The 12,680-nt window shown below is 56.4% G+C and overlaps 1 protein-coding gene across 4 annotated transcripts in view; it reads right to left on the reverse strand.

Moving 5' to 3' along the window:
• Positions 1-4,335: 4,335 nt before the first annotated feature.
• The window catches only part of NEXN (nexilin F-actin binding protein), a 39,245-nt gene continuing 30,900 nt past the window's right edge, over positions 4,336-12,680 (reverse strand). For 3 of the 4 annotated variants that reach the window (XM_078615918.1, XM_078615917.1, XM_078615919.1), the window contains 4 exons: positions 11,309-11,530; positions 10,372-10,554; positions 8,659-8,787; positions 7,482-8,062 (listed from right to left, as the gene is read on the reverse strand). In XM_078615918.1, coding sequence (XP_078472044.1) covers positions 7,544-8,062; positions 8,659-8,787; positions 10,372-10,554; positions 11,309-11,530 — 1,053 coding nt within the window. In that variant the 3' untranslated portion in view covers positions 7,482-7,543. Of the gene's footprint in view, positions 4,555-7,481; positions 8,063-8,658; positions 8,788-10,371; positions 10,555-11,308; positions 11,531-12,680 lie in introns of those variants that run through there. The other variant, XM_078615920.1, reaches the window with a different exon arrangement.

Genomic DNA, 12,680 nt, shown 5'->3' on the forward strand with positions numbered 1-12,680 from the left:
GGCCGCACCAGGGTCGCAAACGGGTACACCCGTACCCGTACCCGGCCGGGTACGAGTAGCCGGGTATCGGGTAGGGTACGGGTATCGGGTACCCGGTTGCGACCTCTGCCCGCACGCCACCACCACGGCAGCGGTGGTGGTGGTGGTGCTGACGGAACGGTCAGCCGGGCACGGCTTGGACGTCGCGATCCAGCGGTCGCCGGCTCCCTTCCAACCTGCCCCGGTGCTGCGCTACGAGTCGTCGTGGTCGCGACCCCCCCCGGCGGCCACGGAGATCCGTCGACTCGCGTCAACGCGGGGTCCAGCCACGACCCCGCGTTCACGTGGCGTAGCGGTGGCCTGGGGCTCCGCAGCGTGCAGGCGGTGCGCGACTGTGCCGGGCTCCCCGTCGCCTCTGCAGAGGCCCGGGTGCTGGGGGTGGGGGGAATTTCATTCCGTACCCCAGGGCTCATGCCAACCACCCTGTACTGGTCTCCGAGTCTGTGGGTCTCTATGCGAGTCTATGGGTCTCTATGCGAGTCTGTGGGTCTATGTGAGTCTGTGGGTCTCTGTGCGAGTCTGTGGGTCTCTCTCTATACTAGTATGATCGCTATGCGAGTCTACATGTCTCTATGCGAGTCTGTGAGTCGATGGGTCTCTATGCGAGTCTGTGAGTCTATGGGCCTCTATGCGAGTCTATGGGTTTATATGCGGGTCTAAGGGTCTCTATGTGATCCTATGGGTCTTTATATCAGTCAATGGGTCTCTATGTGAGTCTATGGGTCTTTATATCAGTCAATGGGTCTCTATGTGAGTCTATGGGTCTCTGTGCGAGTCTGTGGGCCTCTATGCAATTCTGTGGGTCTCTATGTGATCCTATGGGTCTCTGTGATCCTATGGGTCTTTATATCAGTCAATGGGTCTCTATGCGAGTCTACGAGTCACACGCGCACCCTGCATCCCGCATCCGTCACGCGGAGCTTCAGCCGCAGGAAGGAGGAGGCCATCTCCGTCACGTCCGTTTCTTATAAACTTTTATTTCGTTGCGTGCGTGCGACACGGCTCGCGTCAATCCACACACTCGGCTGCAGAACGATCGGAGTTTGTAGGAGAGAGAAACCCAACGGACACAACAAAAAACAAAACCACCGGTGTCATCGTCGTCATCATCATCGTCGTCGTCATCATCATCGTCATCATCATCATCATCGTCGTTATCATCATCGTCGTCGAACCCCACTCGCATGGAACGAGAGCCGACGCTGCAGAGGTATCGTCGCCAGCGACCGCGCACGACCAAACAACAGAAACGCGCCACCTTTTATTTCGGAGAAAATTTTTTTTTGGGTGTGGGCAGATTTGGGGGGGGGGGGTGGGGGTGGCCTTTGATTGCCACTCGAAATATATTTCTCCGTAGCCGGCTGTGTGTGTGGAGGAGTTCGGAGCCTCACCCCCCCCCCCCACCCAGGTCACTTGGAAGAGATTTCAGAAGTAGTTCTTTGGCGTCATCTTCCGCGGGTCTTCCGAACGTCAGCGCTCCACGGCGCGCCTCGATCTTTCGCAGCAGGAACGCCGAAGCGAGGCGAGACTTGAGGGCGGACCCCGGTGGTGGGGGCCGTGGCACGCGCACGCACGCGCACGGACTCACGCGCACGCGCGCGCGCACGGACTCGCGCGCACGGACTCGCGCGCGCACGGACTCGCGCGCACGCGCACGGACTCGCGCGCACGCGCGCGCGCACGGACTCGCGCGCACGCGCGCGCGCACGGACTCGCGCGCACGCGCGCGCGCACGGACTCGCGCGCACGCGCGCGCGCACGGACTCGCGCGCACGCGCGCGCGCACGGACTCGCGCGCACGCGCGCGCGCACGGACTCGCGCGCACGCGCGCGCGCACGGACTCGCGCGCACGCGCGCGCGCACGGACTCGCGCGCACGCGCGCGCGCACGGACTCGCGCGCACGCGCGCGCGCACGGACTCGCGCGCACGCGCGCGCGCACGGACTCGCGCGCACGCGCGCGCGCACGGACTCGCGCGCACGCGCGCGCGCACGGACTCGCGCGCACGCACGCGCGCACGGACTCGCGCGCACGAACGCGCGCACGGACTCGCGCGCACGGACTCGCGCGCACGGACTCGCGCGCACGGACTCACGCGCACGGACTCACGCGCACGCACGCGCGCACAGACTCACGCGCACGCACGCGCGGCCGACGGAGAGGCGACGGAGGGGGCGAGAGGTGGCGGTCGGATCGGCCACTGAACGGCACGGGCGAAGCACGACGCGATGCGAACAGCACGACCGCCGACGCGGAGAAATCGCGTTCATACTCGTCGGTTCTTTCGGTAAAGTCACGTCGGTAGAAATAAAATAAAATAAAACAAATCACGCCGTTATTTCGTGTGTGGCTTACCGCAGTCGCGAAAGCTTCAAATCGAGATTAAATTGCGTTTATATAATTTGTTTTGGCTTCCAAACGTCGCGCGCGTACTTTTGTTTCGATGCCGAAGGCGTCCAGCCGTCTTGATTGAGCAGACGCGTTCTAGACTGGCTGCCTTCAAGCCGGGGGCACGTCCCCAGTTAAAGCCTTTCACGGGGGCTGGGGGGGGTAGGGGGGGTGCAGGCTGCGGCATGGATACCGTGCAGGAGGTGCAGGAGCGCATCGCTGCGACGACACGAACCACGACATCGAATGTTGACAGTCACGTGAGAGGCTAACGCAGCTGCGGATACACAGAGGGGTGGAGGGAAGTGGGGGGGGGAGGGGCCACCCGCCCCCCTCCCACACCTTTGAGAACCCGGGGAAATTGGTATTTTATTTATATTTACCGGAGACAAAAAAAAAGAAATCGCAGTTTTTTATTTATTATAATGTAGTGGGGGTACCCTGTAACAAAATCTGGACATTTGGAAACCGCCCCCGCACGCAACCCGTCGCACGCAACCCGTCGCACGCAACCCGTCGCACGCAACCCGGTCGCACGCAACCCGCTGCACGCAACCCGCTGCACGCAACCCGTCGCACGCAACCCGCTGCACGCAACCCGGTCGCACGCTCGTCGCGGTAGAGACGACCAGAGCGCGGGGCTCTCCCTCTCGGGCGAACGAGCGATCTCCCCGCCGGGCGATCTCCCCGCCGAGCGATCTCCCCGCCGGGCGATCTCCTCGCTGAGCGATTCGCAGCTCCGCGCGTTTCGTCGCCGCACGCCGGCGAGCGCCGTCAGGTTGCACGTCGCTCGGGAGTGGACAAAGCGGCAGGTTGGAGATTCGAGAGCTGCGAGATGCGTGCTTTTGTATTGTTTGTTGTCGTTGGAAGGTTCTGACCCCTTGCCCCGACATCTGTGAAAATTCGTTTTATAGCTCATCGGATTCCTCCGGTATATATATATAAATATGCTAACGATTGCCCAGGTGTGGAGCCGGCTGAGGGTCACAGATTTCTCAGTCCATTACGGAGAGCGTGCGGTTCTCACTGCACTAAAGCTCAACGCGATAATGCGGATCCAGAGATGCCAAACCACGGAACGTCCGGGTCAAATCTGGTGCAGGTGGCAATCCCTAGCGCAGTGCTTCTTCTTAACCTGGGGGAGCACGCAACCCCTGGTGGTGCAAGAGATGCCCTGTCTGGGGGTAGCGAGACGTGGCCGGATTTATTTTTTTATCGAAGGTAAATCGAAAACGCAAATTAAGCACGGGCAACGTAAGTGACAACTGATTTTGTTTCATCAAACCCCGATGTATTTATTGACATTGTACTTATTTTTTACGATTTAGAACCCAAAAAGGGGTGCAAAGGCTGCGGTAAAGGTTGAGAAGCAGCGCCCGAGTGGATGGGCGAGTGGGTGAGGTACCGAGTGACTTTGGCAAATGCAACGAGTGACTCGATGAGGGTTGGGGGTGGGGAGGTGGACGAGTGGGTGAATATATGAGCGAGTGAGCGGTGCACATTTGGCCGACTTTTCCCAGCTGCGGACCAAACCCCGAACGCAATTTCGCAGTGAGCGTTCGATCGATAAAAGCAGGGCCGCCCAGCACACACACCGCAGTAAAGTTCAGCACGACATCACCGCTACCAGATCTCGGTTAGAGGGCATCAATCGCTTGCCGCGGGTGACAATTGCCAGCCTGTTACCGCTGGCTCCTACCCCGGACGCGGGCGGCAACTATATTCGGCGTGAATGGACAAAAAACAAAATCAAACCGGGCCTTGCGTCGTCATCGTCGTCGTCATCATCACCATCATCGCCGTCAATGTTCACTCACTTAAAACTATCACACAAAGTCCCAATTAACTAAGAGGTGGAAAATAGCGGTGCTTTCTAGCAACTCGCACGCTCGTCACAAGCACAGGAAGCAGGTTATGGTCATTTAATCGCCGATAGCCGACTCAAAAAAACAACAACAACAACATCAACATCAATGGAGGGGAAAAAAAAGAAATGGGGAAATGCGAGAGAGGGCCGTCGTTGCGATGTGAATCGTGGACGAGTGTTTTATGTACAGCTAGGCCGAGACCCGTCCCCCGGAAGACACAGGGAGGGCAGGGGATGCAATGCCTCTAGTAATCGTCCGCTGCGAGCCAAGACGGGCGGGCAAGAGAAGGCGGACGGACGGTCGGTCGAAACGAGCACGGAGGAACGGAGGGAGGCAGAGAGAGAGAAAATGACAGAGAGAGAGAGAGAGGCAGACGGGCAGAAACAGAGAGACAGGGATAGACAGAGACAAACACAACGAAGAGAAAGACACAGGTGGAGGGAGAGAGAAAGAGACAATATGGAGACAAACAGAGGAGGGGGACAGAGAGGAAGAGACAGGGGACAGGCAGAGGAAAAGGTTAAAATCATTGCAATTAATTCATAGACCCTCAATGCATCACAGTACAGGCAAGGATACAACGAGTTGATGAGAAGATAAGCAAGCAGAAGGTGAATCGTGGGTAAGGTGGGCCAATAACAACAACAACTGCAGTTCACCACGTTGACGTCACCACGGCGCTTGTGCCATGCTAGATGCACTTTGTGCCAATAAGATGCCCGACACCAGCGTTTCCAAAATCCCAGTTCTCGTGACCTCCACGCGTCCACCTTGTCACGTTTACCAACCTGCCCCGGCTCGAGTGTAAACTTCAATCGTAATACTCGCTAAACTTGCCTGATGATTGGTGAACCCGTCACATGTGGCCTACAGAGGGCACCGATTGGATAAAAAAAATAACAACGTGTCCCACGTAATTGGACCAATTAAAACCTCAATAGGAACCGTGTCTGTGTGCGTGTACAGGGTGTGGGGGAGCGGTAGTGTAGTGGCTAGCGCACTGCACTACAAGCCCAGCCACCCGAGTTCGATTCCCACTCCCGGCCAACATCGCCGACGATTATCCGAACCGTCCCGGGCCTCCCCTATTTCGAGCACCTGGTGTGTGGTGTGTAAATAACATCGTCGCTAGGGAGACAAAGGTGGCCGGGCACGGTGTTGACCACCCACCATCTTCATGTACCGTGCCGGCTTTAAATAGGTGCGCGCTAACGCCACCCGCCCCAATGCCACTTGCCCCAACGGTCTGTTTAAGGCTATATGGGAGATCTTTGTCTTTGTGTCGATCAGTCGCCACCGCGATGGTCCAGCGGTAGCCGCCCGTTGCAGAGGCGTCGAGGTTCGAATCGAGCGGCCACCCTGGCAAATCCTGCGGCGAGCATTAATCGCAGCGATGATACGGAGAGCGACCTCCGTTTCGCCCGAGCGTCATTGGCGAAGAGTAAGGCCCCGGGGCTGCAGCGTGCCACCAGCGATCAGGGGTTCCCCAAAAAACGTCGCGAAATTTTAACAACGTTAACTCGCAGATTGATTTTTATCGCCTGTGACTAACACACAGCAAATCATCACCCCGCCCCCCGCCCCTTACCGCGAAAGCTTGCGGGGGCAAGACCCATCGAGAAACGAGCCATGAGACTCAGCGGGTAAACAAAGTGTGGTCGTAGTAGTAGCAGTAATAATAATAAGACACGTTCATCAGGGGGTGCTACGCCGCAATTTATATTTGAACGGAGCAAAGCCGGCAAAACGCAGGATCAGCGGCACCGCGTTGATCCGCAGGGACCGGAGTGTGGGAATACGGCACCGTCACGCGAGTCCACGAATAGAGATCGCCCACCTTTTTGACCGCTTTAGTATCACTCGTGTAACATCCTGCCGTATATATATATAAAATATAAAGAAACGCAACAAAAACGAATGCAAATTCAGCGAGCGCCTAATCTTATTTTTTTTTAATAAACGCAAGCGCGGAAGCAGCTCCCGGTGCCGATTGCTGCCACAAGGCGGTTTTGCAAAGACAATACATTTTTTATTTTTATTATTATCGGAAAAGGTGCGATTTTTAGGCCCTCCTATCCTGTACGAATCCTTATATTGGTGCTCGTGTGTGTGGGTCTGTGTATGTGTACCCCATCGTGTGCCGTGCTAGCCTTGTATGTATGTATGTATGTTGAACTTCTTTCACACCGTACGTAACCAACCGTGCTAATCGGAGGTGCTCGCGAACAGCACTTGCCCCAAAAGTCTGGGAATGCGATAAGGGGGTATCATCTTTGCCTTTGTGTGTGCACGTGTGTGTGTGCACGTGTGTGTGTGTGCGCATGTGTGCACGTGTGTGCACGTGTGTGTGTGTGTGCGTGCATGTGTGTGTGTGTGCACGTGTGTGTGTGCGCATGTGTGCACGTGTGTGCAAGTGTGTGTGTGTTTGCATGTGTGTGTGTGTGTGCATGTGTGTGTGTGCATGTGTGTGCATGTGTGTGCGTGCATGTGTGTGCACGTGTGTGTGTGTGTGCACGTGTGTGTGTGTGCACGTGCGTGTGTGTGTGCATGTGTGTGTGTGTGTGTGTGTGCGTGCATGTGTGTGTGTGTGCATGTGTGTGTGTGCACGTGTGTGTGTGTGTGCACGTGTGTGTGTGCACGTGTGTGTGTGCATGTGTGTGTGTGCACGTGTGTGTGTGTGTGCACGTGTGTGTGTGTGCATGTGTGTGTGTGCACGTGTGTGTGTGTGCACGTGTGTGTGTGCACGTGTGTGTGTGCGGAGCAGTAGTGCAGCGGCTAGTGCCCTGTGCTACGAACCCGGTGACCCGAGTTCAATTCCCACTCATGGCCACCAACACCAGTGACAATTATCTGAACAATTCATGGGCCTCCCCTAGGTGGACTCAACCTCAAATGAGTACCTGGTGCGGCATGTAAACAATCCCCACTGGGGAGACAAAGGCGGCCGGGCGTAGTGCTGGCGACCCACCCCCTCCATGTACCGTGCCGGCCTTCACAGGTGATACACTAACAACCACTCGCCCCAAAAGTTTTATAAGGCTATGCGGGGGATCTTTATCTGGTCTTTGTCGTATGCACGTGTATGCATAGTACCTGCGTGCGTGCGTGTGCGTGCGTGTGTACGCATGCAAGCGCGGGTATAAATCTAAAATCCCAACTCGCCCCCCCTCCCTTCCCCTCCCCTACCCCGCTCTCCGCTCACCACGACGCGTCCTCCTCCCGCAGAAGCGAACGTAAAACAAAACCTCTACAAGTGCTCCGTGCAACGCTTGGCGTGCCACCCCGCGCCACCCGCCTCTCCGTCCCCATCGCCGCCCTCGCCACCATCTCCCTCCCCAGCCTCCGACGCGCCTCCATCCCCGTCCGCCCATTTGTCTACGCCGACATCAACATCTACCCGGTCTCCACCACCACCGCCGCCATCATCATCATCGTCGTCGTCATCAGCGACGTAACGACCACCACCACCCTCGCTGCCTTCCCCTTCCGCCACCGCCGCAGCCGCCAGCGCCCCGGCCTTACTCTCGATCGTGAGGATGCAGGTGCTGGCGGCGGAGCCCTTGGGGCTCACGGCCTTGCACATGTACTCCCCCTCGTCGTCCGGGAAGGTCTCGGGCAGGTAGAGGCAGTAGGTGTCCTCCCCGCGCACCACGTACTGGTACTCCTCGCCGTCCTCCAGCGGCTCGCCCTCGAACCACCACGTCACCTCGGGGCGCGGCGAGCCCACGATCCGCACCAGGAACCGCACCGGCTCGCCGTCGACCACCTGCACCTCGGTGGGCGAGGGAGGGAGGGAGAGGGAGGGGGGGTGAGGAGATGGAGGGGGGCGGTCAGATAGCAAGTCAGAGGGGATAGGGAATACAGGGGGCATCAGAGGGTTGAATTAATGAGCGAGCGAGTGGGTGAACTAACGAGTGAGTGAGTGAGCGGGTGGGTGGGTGGGTGGGTGACCTAATGAGTGAGTGAGTGAGCGAACGAGTGAGTGGGTGGGTGAACTAACGAGTGAGTGAGTGAGCGAGCGAGTGGGTGAACTAACGAGTGAGTGAGTGAGCAAGCGAGCGGGCGGGCGGGTGACCTAACGATTGAGTGAGTGAGTGAGCGAGTGAGTGAACTAACGAGTGAGTGAGTGAACGAGTGAGTGGGTGGGTGACCTAACGATTGAGTGAGTGAGCGAGCGAGTGGGTGAACTAACGAGTGAGTGAGTGAACGAGTGGGTGACCTAACGAGTGAGTGAGTGAGCAAGCGAGCGGGCGGGTGGGTGGGTGACCTAACGAGTGAGTGAGTGAGTGGGGGGTGCGGGGGTGACCGGGTGGCTCGGAGGTCAGAGCCGGGTTCTGTCTGCCTCGAGGCGCGACCCTTCACCTGTGTGTTCTTGAGGGGTCGCTTGAACCAGGGGGCCCCGGAGCGCGTCAGCTCATCGTCGTCGTCCACCACCGGCCCGTTGAGGCCCAGTCCGTTCGGGGTCCCGTCCTCCTCCTCGCCTTCTTTCGGCTGCGGGCAAACGCAAGAATTTAGAGGCTAAGAAAAAAAACACGCGTGATAGAAATAAAAATCATAATAACAACGCCTTTTGGGGTCCCTCTGGTCTAACACCATTTTGAGACGAGGCTCAAAAGAAAGCTGTCTCTGGTGTGGACCAATCAGTTTCAAGGACAATGCATATATTTTTCGATTTAAGACTTTCGTGACTGCAAGGATTCATCTTCTTGGTTCTTTAAGTAAAGTAACGTAGAAGGGAAATAATAAAATAATACAAATTAAACAATGAAATACAATTCTCATGACGTTTCGGCCACAACGCAAGCAGCTGTCCTCAGGTGAAGACAGACGCTGTCTTCCCGACAGACCTGTTCTTCACCTGAGGACGGCTGCTTGCTTTGTGGCCGAAACGTCGTGAGAATTATTTTATTTAGTTTAATTTTTATTATTTTATTATTTCCCTTCTACGTGACTTTACCGAAAGAACCAAGAAAATGCATATATTATCATTGCGTGTTTTCTATTTGCATTCTGACCACAAGTATTGTGGTTAATGCAGACATGATTCCTTGTACAAGGTCTCAGTTTGGTGTTTTAACATCGCAACACCTATTTTGTTACCATAAAAAAGGAGAAAACCTATTCTCATATTTTGGTCCTGGCAAAGGAGGTCCCATGATGAAATAGCAACAACGTCAACTTGTAACGGCGCCGCCAACGCCCCGCGCAGTGTTTGTTCAACCGTGAAAATCCCCTCTCGAGCGTGTGCTTGGCCTACTCTTCCACGCTGGTCGGACCATCTCGGAGGAGGCGGCGAGCACTCACGCTCTGCCCACACCGCACGCCACGTCCCAATTCGCGCTTTTGGTCAGCGAGAGCTCAGACCGGATGTGTGTACTTCGCGAAAAAAAAAATCGTCAATAATGACGTGCTATGAAGAAGGGCCATTTCCCGAAACGTCGCCTATATAACTAAAGACATATATTTTTCCCCACACACGGACACGTGCAATGTTATTGACGAATGTTGTGTGGGTGCCACAGCAGTGAGATGTTAACTACCTCGACTGGTAACACAGGAGGTCTTGGGTTCGATCCCGACCCTGATGCCTGCAGTTTGCGTGTCTCTATCCCCGTGGTCTTGTGGACTTTTCAACGTCACGCGTTCAGAGTTTGTGGCTACTGCTGTACATCTCCACGTGATGATGATAAGCCACTTTCGTTGACCTATCATTTGTTATTGCCAAGTCGCTTCTGAAAGAGTTACACAGCTCAGCAAGGCCTTACCTGGTACAGGTAGGAACAACAGGTTCCACCTTGCCCACCAGGGATTATTTGTCTGTCTGTCGTGCATATTTGTCTGTCGTGCACGAATGCGCTGTCCAACCAAGTTCCTACCTGCCCACTCCGAAGGAACGTGTTCAAATAAAAATAGTCAAAAGTAAACTAGCAATCCGCTCTCACTCAGCCGCATAAATAAATCTGCACTATGACACCTTAGCCACCTTTGCCTCTGGCATAAGAGCTATCAGGGCCATCTGCACCCCTGCGCCACCCACCCCCCACGCCCCCCACCCGCCCTCCCCGCGGTACGAACCGACAGTGACGCCGCGTCGATCTCCTGCTGCTCGAAGCGCATGCGCTGCATCTTCTGCTCGTCCACCCTGCGGCGAGCCTCCTCCTCCCGTGCGAGCGCCATCTCGGCGAAGCGAGCCTTCATGTCGGCGCGGCGAGCACACGGCGCTTCCACCGTCCGCACCGGGTAAGACATCTCCTCCTCCTGGGTGGGCGGGCGGGCGGGCGGCGAACGAACGCGGTATCCCGGTTATGCGATGCGTTGTCGTCGAAGTCGTCGTGCTTATGATTGCCGCGCTCGTTTGCCCGTGAAGGCCTCGCGCAAGCCTCGTGACTCTCCTTCGCAGCAGGGTTTTTGCGCACGTAAGTGGAGCGGACGACGATCGCGGCGCCGTGGGTGCCAAACGCCGCGAGCGACCGAATGGGCGAGGAAGCGGACGAGTGGGCGAGCGGGCGAGCGAACGAGCGGAGAGGTTGGCGAGCAGGCGAGTCAAGGAGCTGCCGAGCTACGGAACAAACGGTCGACCGATCGAGCAAGCGTGTGAGTGGGCGAGCGCGAGAATGAATGAGCTAGCGAGAGAGCGAATGAGTGAGCAAGCGAGCTGAATAGCTAGGCGAGCAGGTGAGTCAATGAGTTAGGGAACATACGATCGAGCGTGCGAACGAGCCAAGGTTTTGGCGCAAGCGTGTCAGCGGGTCAATGGACTAGAGAGCGAGCGTGTGAGTGAATGAGCGAGCGAGCGACCTTAATAAGTGGGCGAGCGAGTGAGTCAAGCAGCTACTGAGAGAAAACAAACGAGCGAGTGAGGGAGCAAGCGAACGTGCCACAGGTTCGGCGCAAGCGCTGTCATCGGGTCGGCGAACTAACGAGTGAGCTCGAGAGCGAGGGAGCGAGCAAGGGAGCGAGCGAGGGAGCGAGCGAGGGAGCGAGTGAGGGAGCGAGCGAGCGGCCTTCGCACCAGCGTGAAGTCCTGCGCCTCCAGGTCATGCCGCTCCTGCTCCAGGGCCTGCCGGCGCGCGCGCTCCTCGGCGATCTTGCGCCGGATCTCCTCGCCCGAGAGCTGCTCCATCTGCTCGAACTTGGACTTGAGGCTCTTGGCCTTGATGGTGCCCGTCCTCTTGAGGGTCTTGATCTCCTCGTACTCCTTGCTCACCGTCTCCGAGCTCTCGTTCACCTCGTCCTGAAGGCCACGCGCAGGGAGGGGGGACGGCTCGATTAACGAGATGTCGAATTTACCTTCACCGCTACCCACCCCCGCGTCGCTCTCATGCGACTCCCCATGTCAGAATCAGGATCAGGATATATAATTAGAGTGGAGGAATCCGATGAGCTGTGAAGCTCTTTTTCACCGATGTAACCAGTAGGGGCGGGTCAAAGGTCACCAAAAACCTAAAATTATAAATACACGGAGTGCAATGAAAATGAAGGGTATACAAGTCACTAAAACAATCTACAAATAAAACAACTTGCTTTTTTCTTACCCAGGTAAAGCCCACTGAGGTATGAACTTATTTTTCAGAAGCGACTTGGCCACAAAATTATTGGTCAACAAAGTGTCTTTTAACGTGGAAATTTATATCAACAAATTACTCTAAATTATCTCAATGCGTGTTTCCAAATGTGGAGATAAAAACCGGAGAAAAAATCCGCGCCGCCACAGGGAGACAGAGACACACTCGAAATTTCTAGGCGTCAGGGTCGGCATCGAAACAAACGACCTCCGGCATACTAGGCGAGGGAGTTAACATCTCGCCACCGCGTCCCACTCTTCCACGTGGTTAGCTGCTGTTAGCTGCTGTACGTATGTTGAACTTCTTTCGCACCGTACATAGCCACCTGCGCTAATCGCACGTGCGGGGGGGAGGGAAGGACAACACGAGCATTCACGTTCCCGACTATAGTTTCACCGTCCGTGGCCGACGCCGGCGATGGGCGGCATATCCGGCGCAGCGAAGTTCGGTCGAACGTTCCCACGCGGATTGTGCCCCGGCTGCGGAGAATCGGCGCGAATCGCCGGCCTTCCTCCCCACACCCCACCCCCGATGTTCCCGTGATCGCGTGGATTTTTCTTCAGGCCCTCCGGCTTTTACCTCCACATTTAGGATCAACGTCACGTGTTTGGCCGCTGCTATAAATTGTGCCTTTTGGCGTCATCTGGTCCAACCCATGTGAGACTAGGCTCTAAGAAAAGCTGTCTCGGGTGTGGACCAATCAACTTCAAGGACAGTGCATATCATTGTCAGAGTTGTGTTTTTTGTTTGCATTCCGACCGCAGGTATTGTGGTCTATGCAAACATGACTCCTTGTAAAAAAGGTGTCAGTTTTGTTGC

Source organism: Lampetra planeri, chromosome 49 (genome assembly GCF_965212315.1).
Source record: "Lampetra planeri chromosome 49, kcLamPlan1.2.h2, whole genome shotgun sequence".
Taxonomy (NCBI): Eukaryota; Metazoa; Chordata; class Hyperoartia; order Petromyzontiformes; family Petromyzontidae; genus Lampetra; species Lampetra planeri.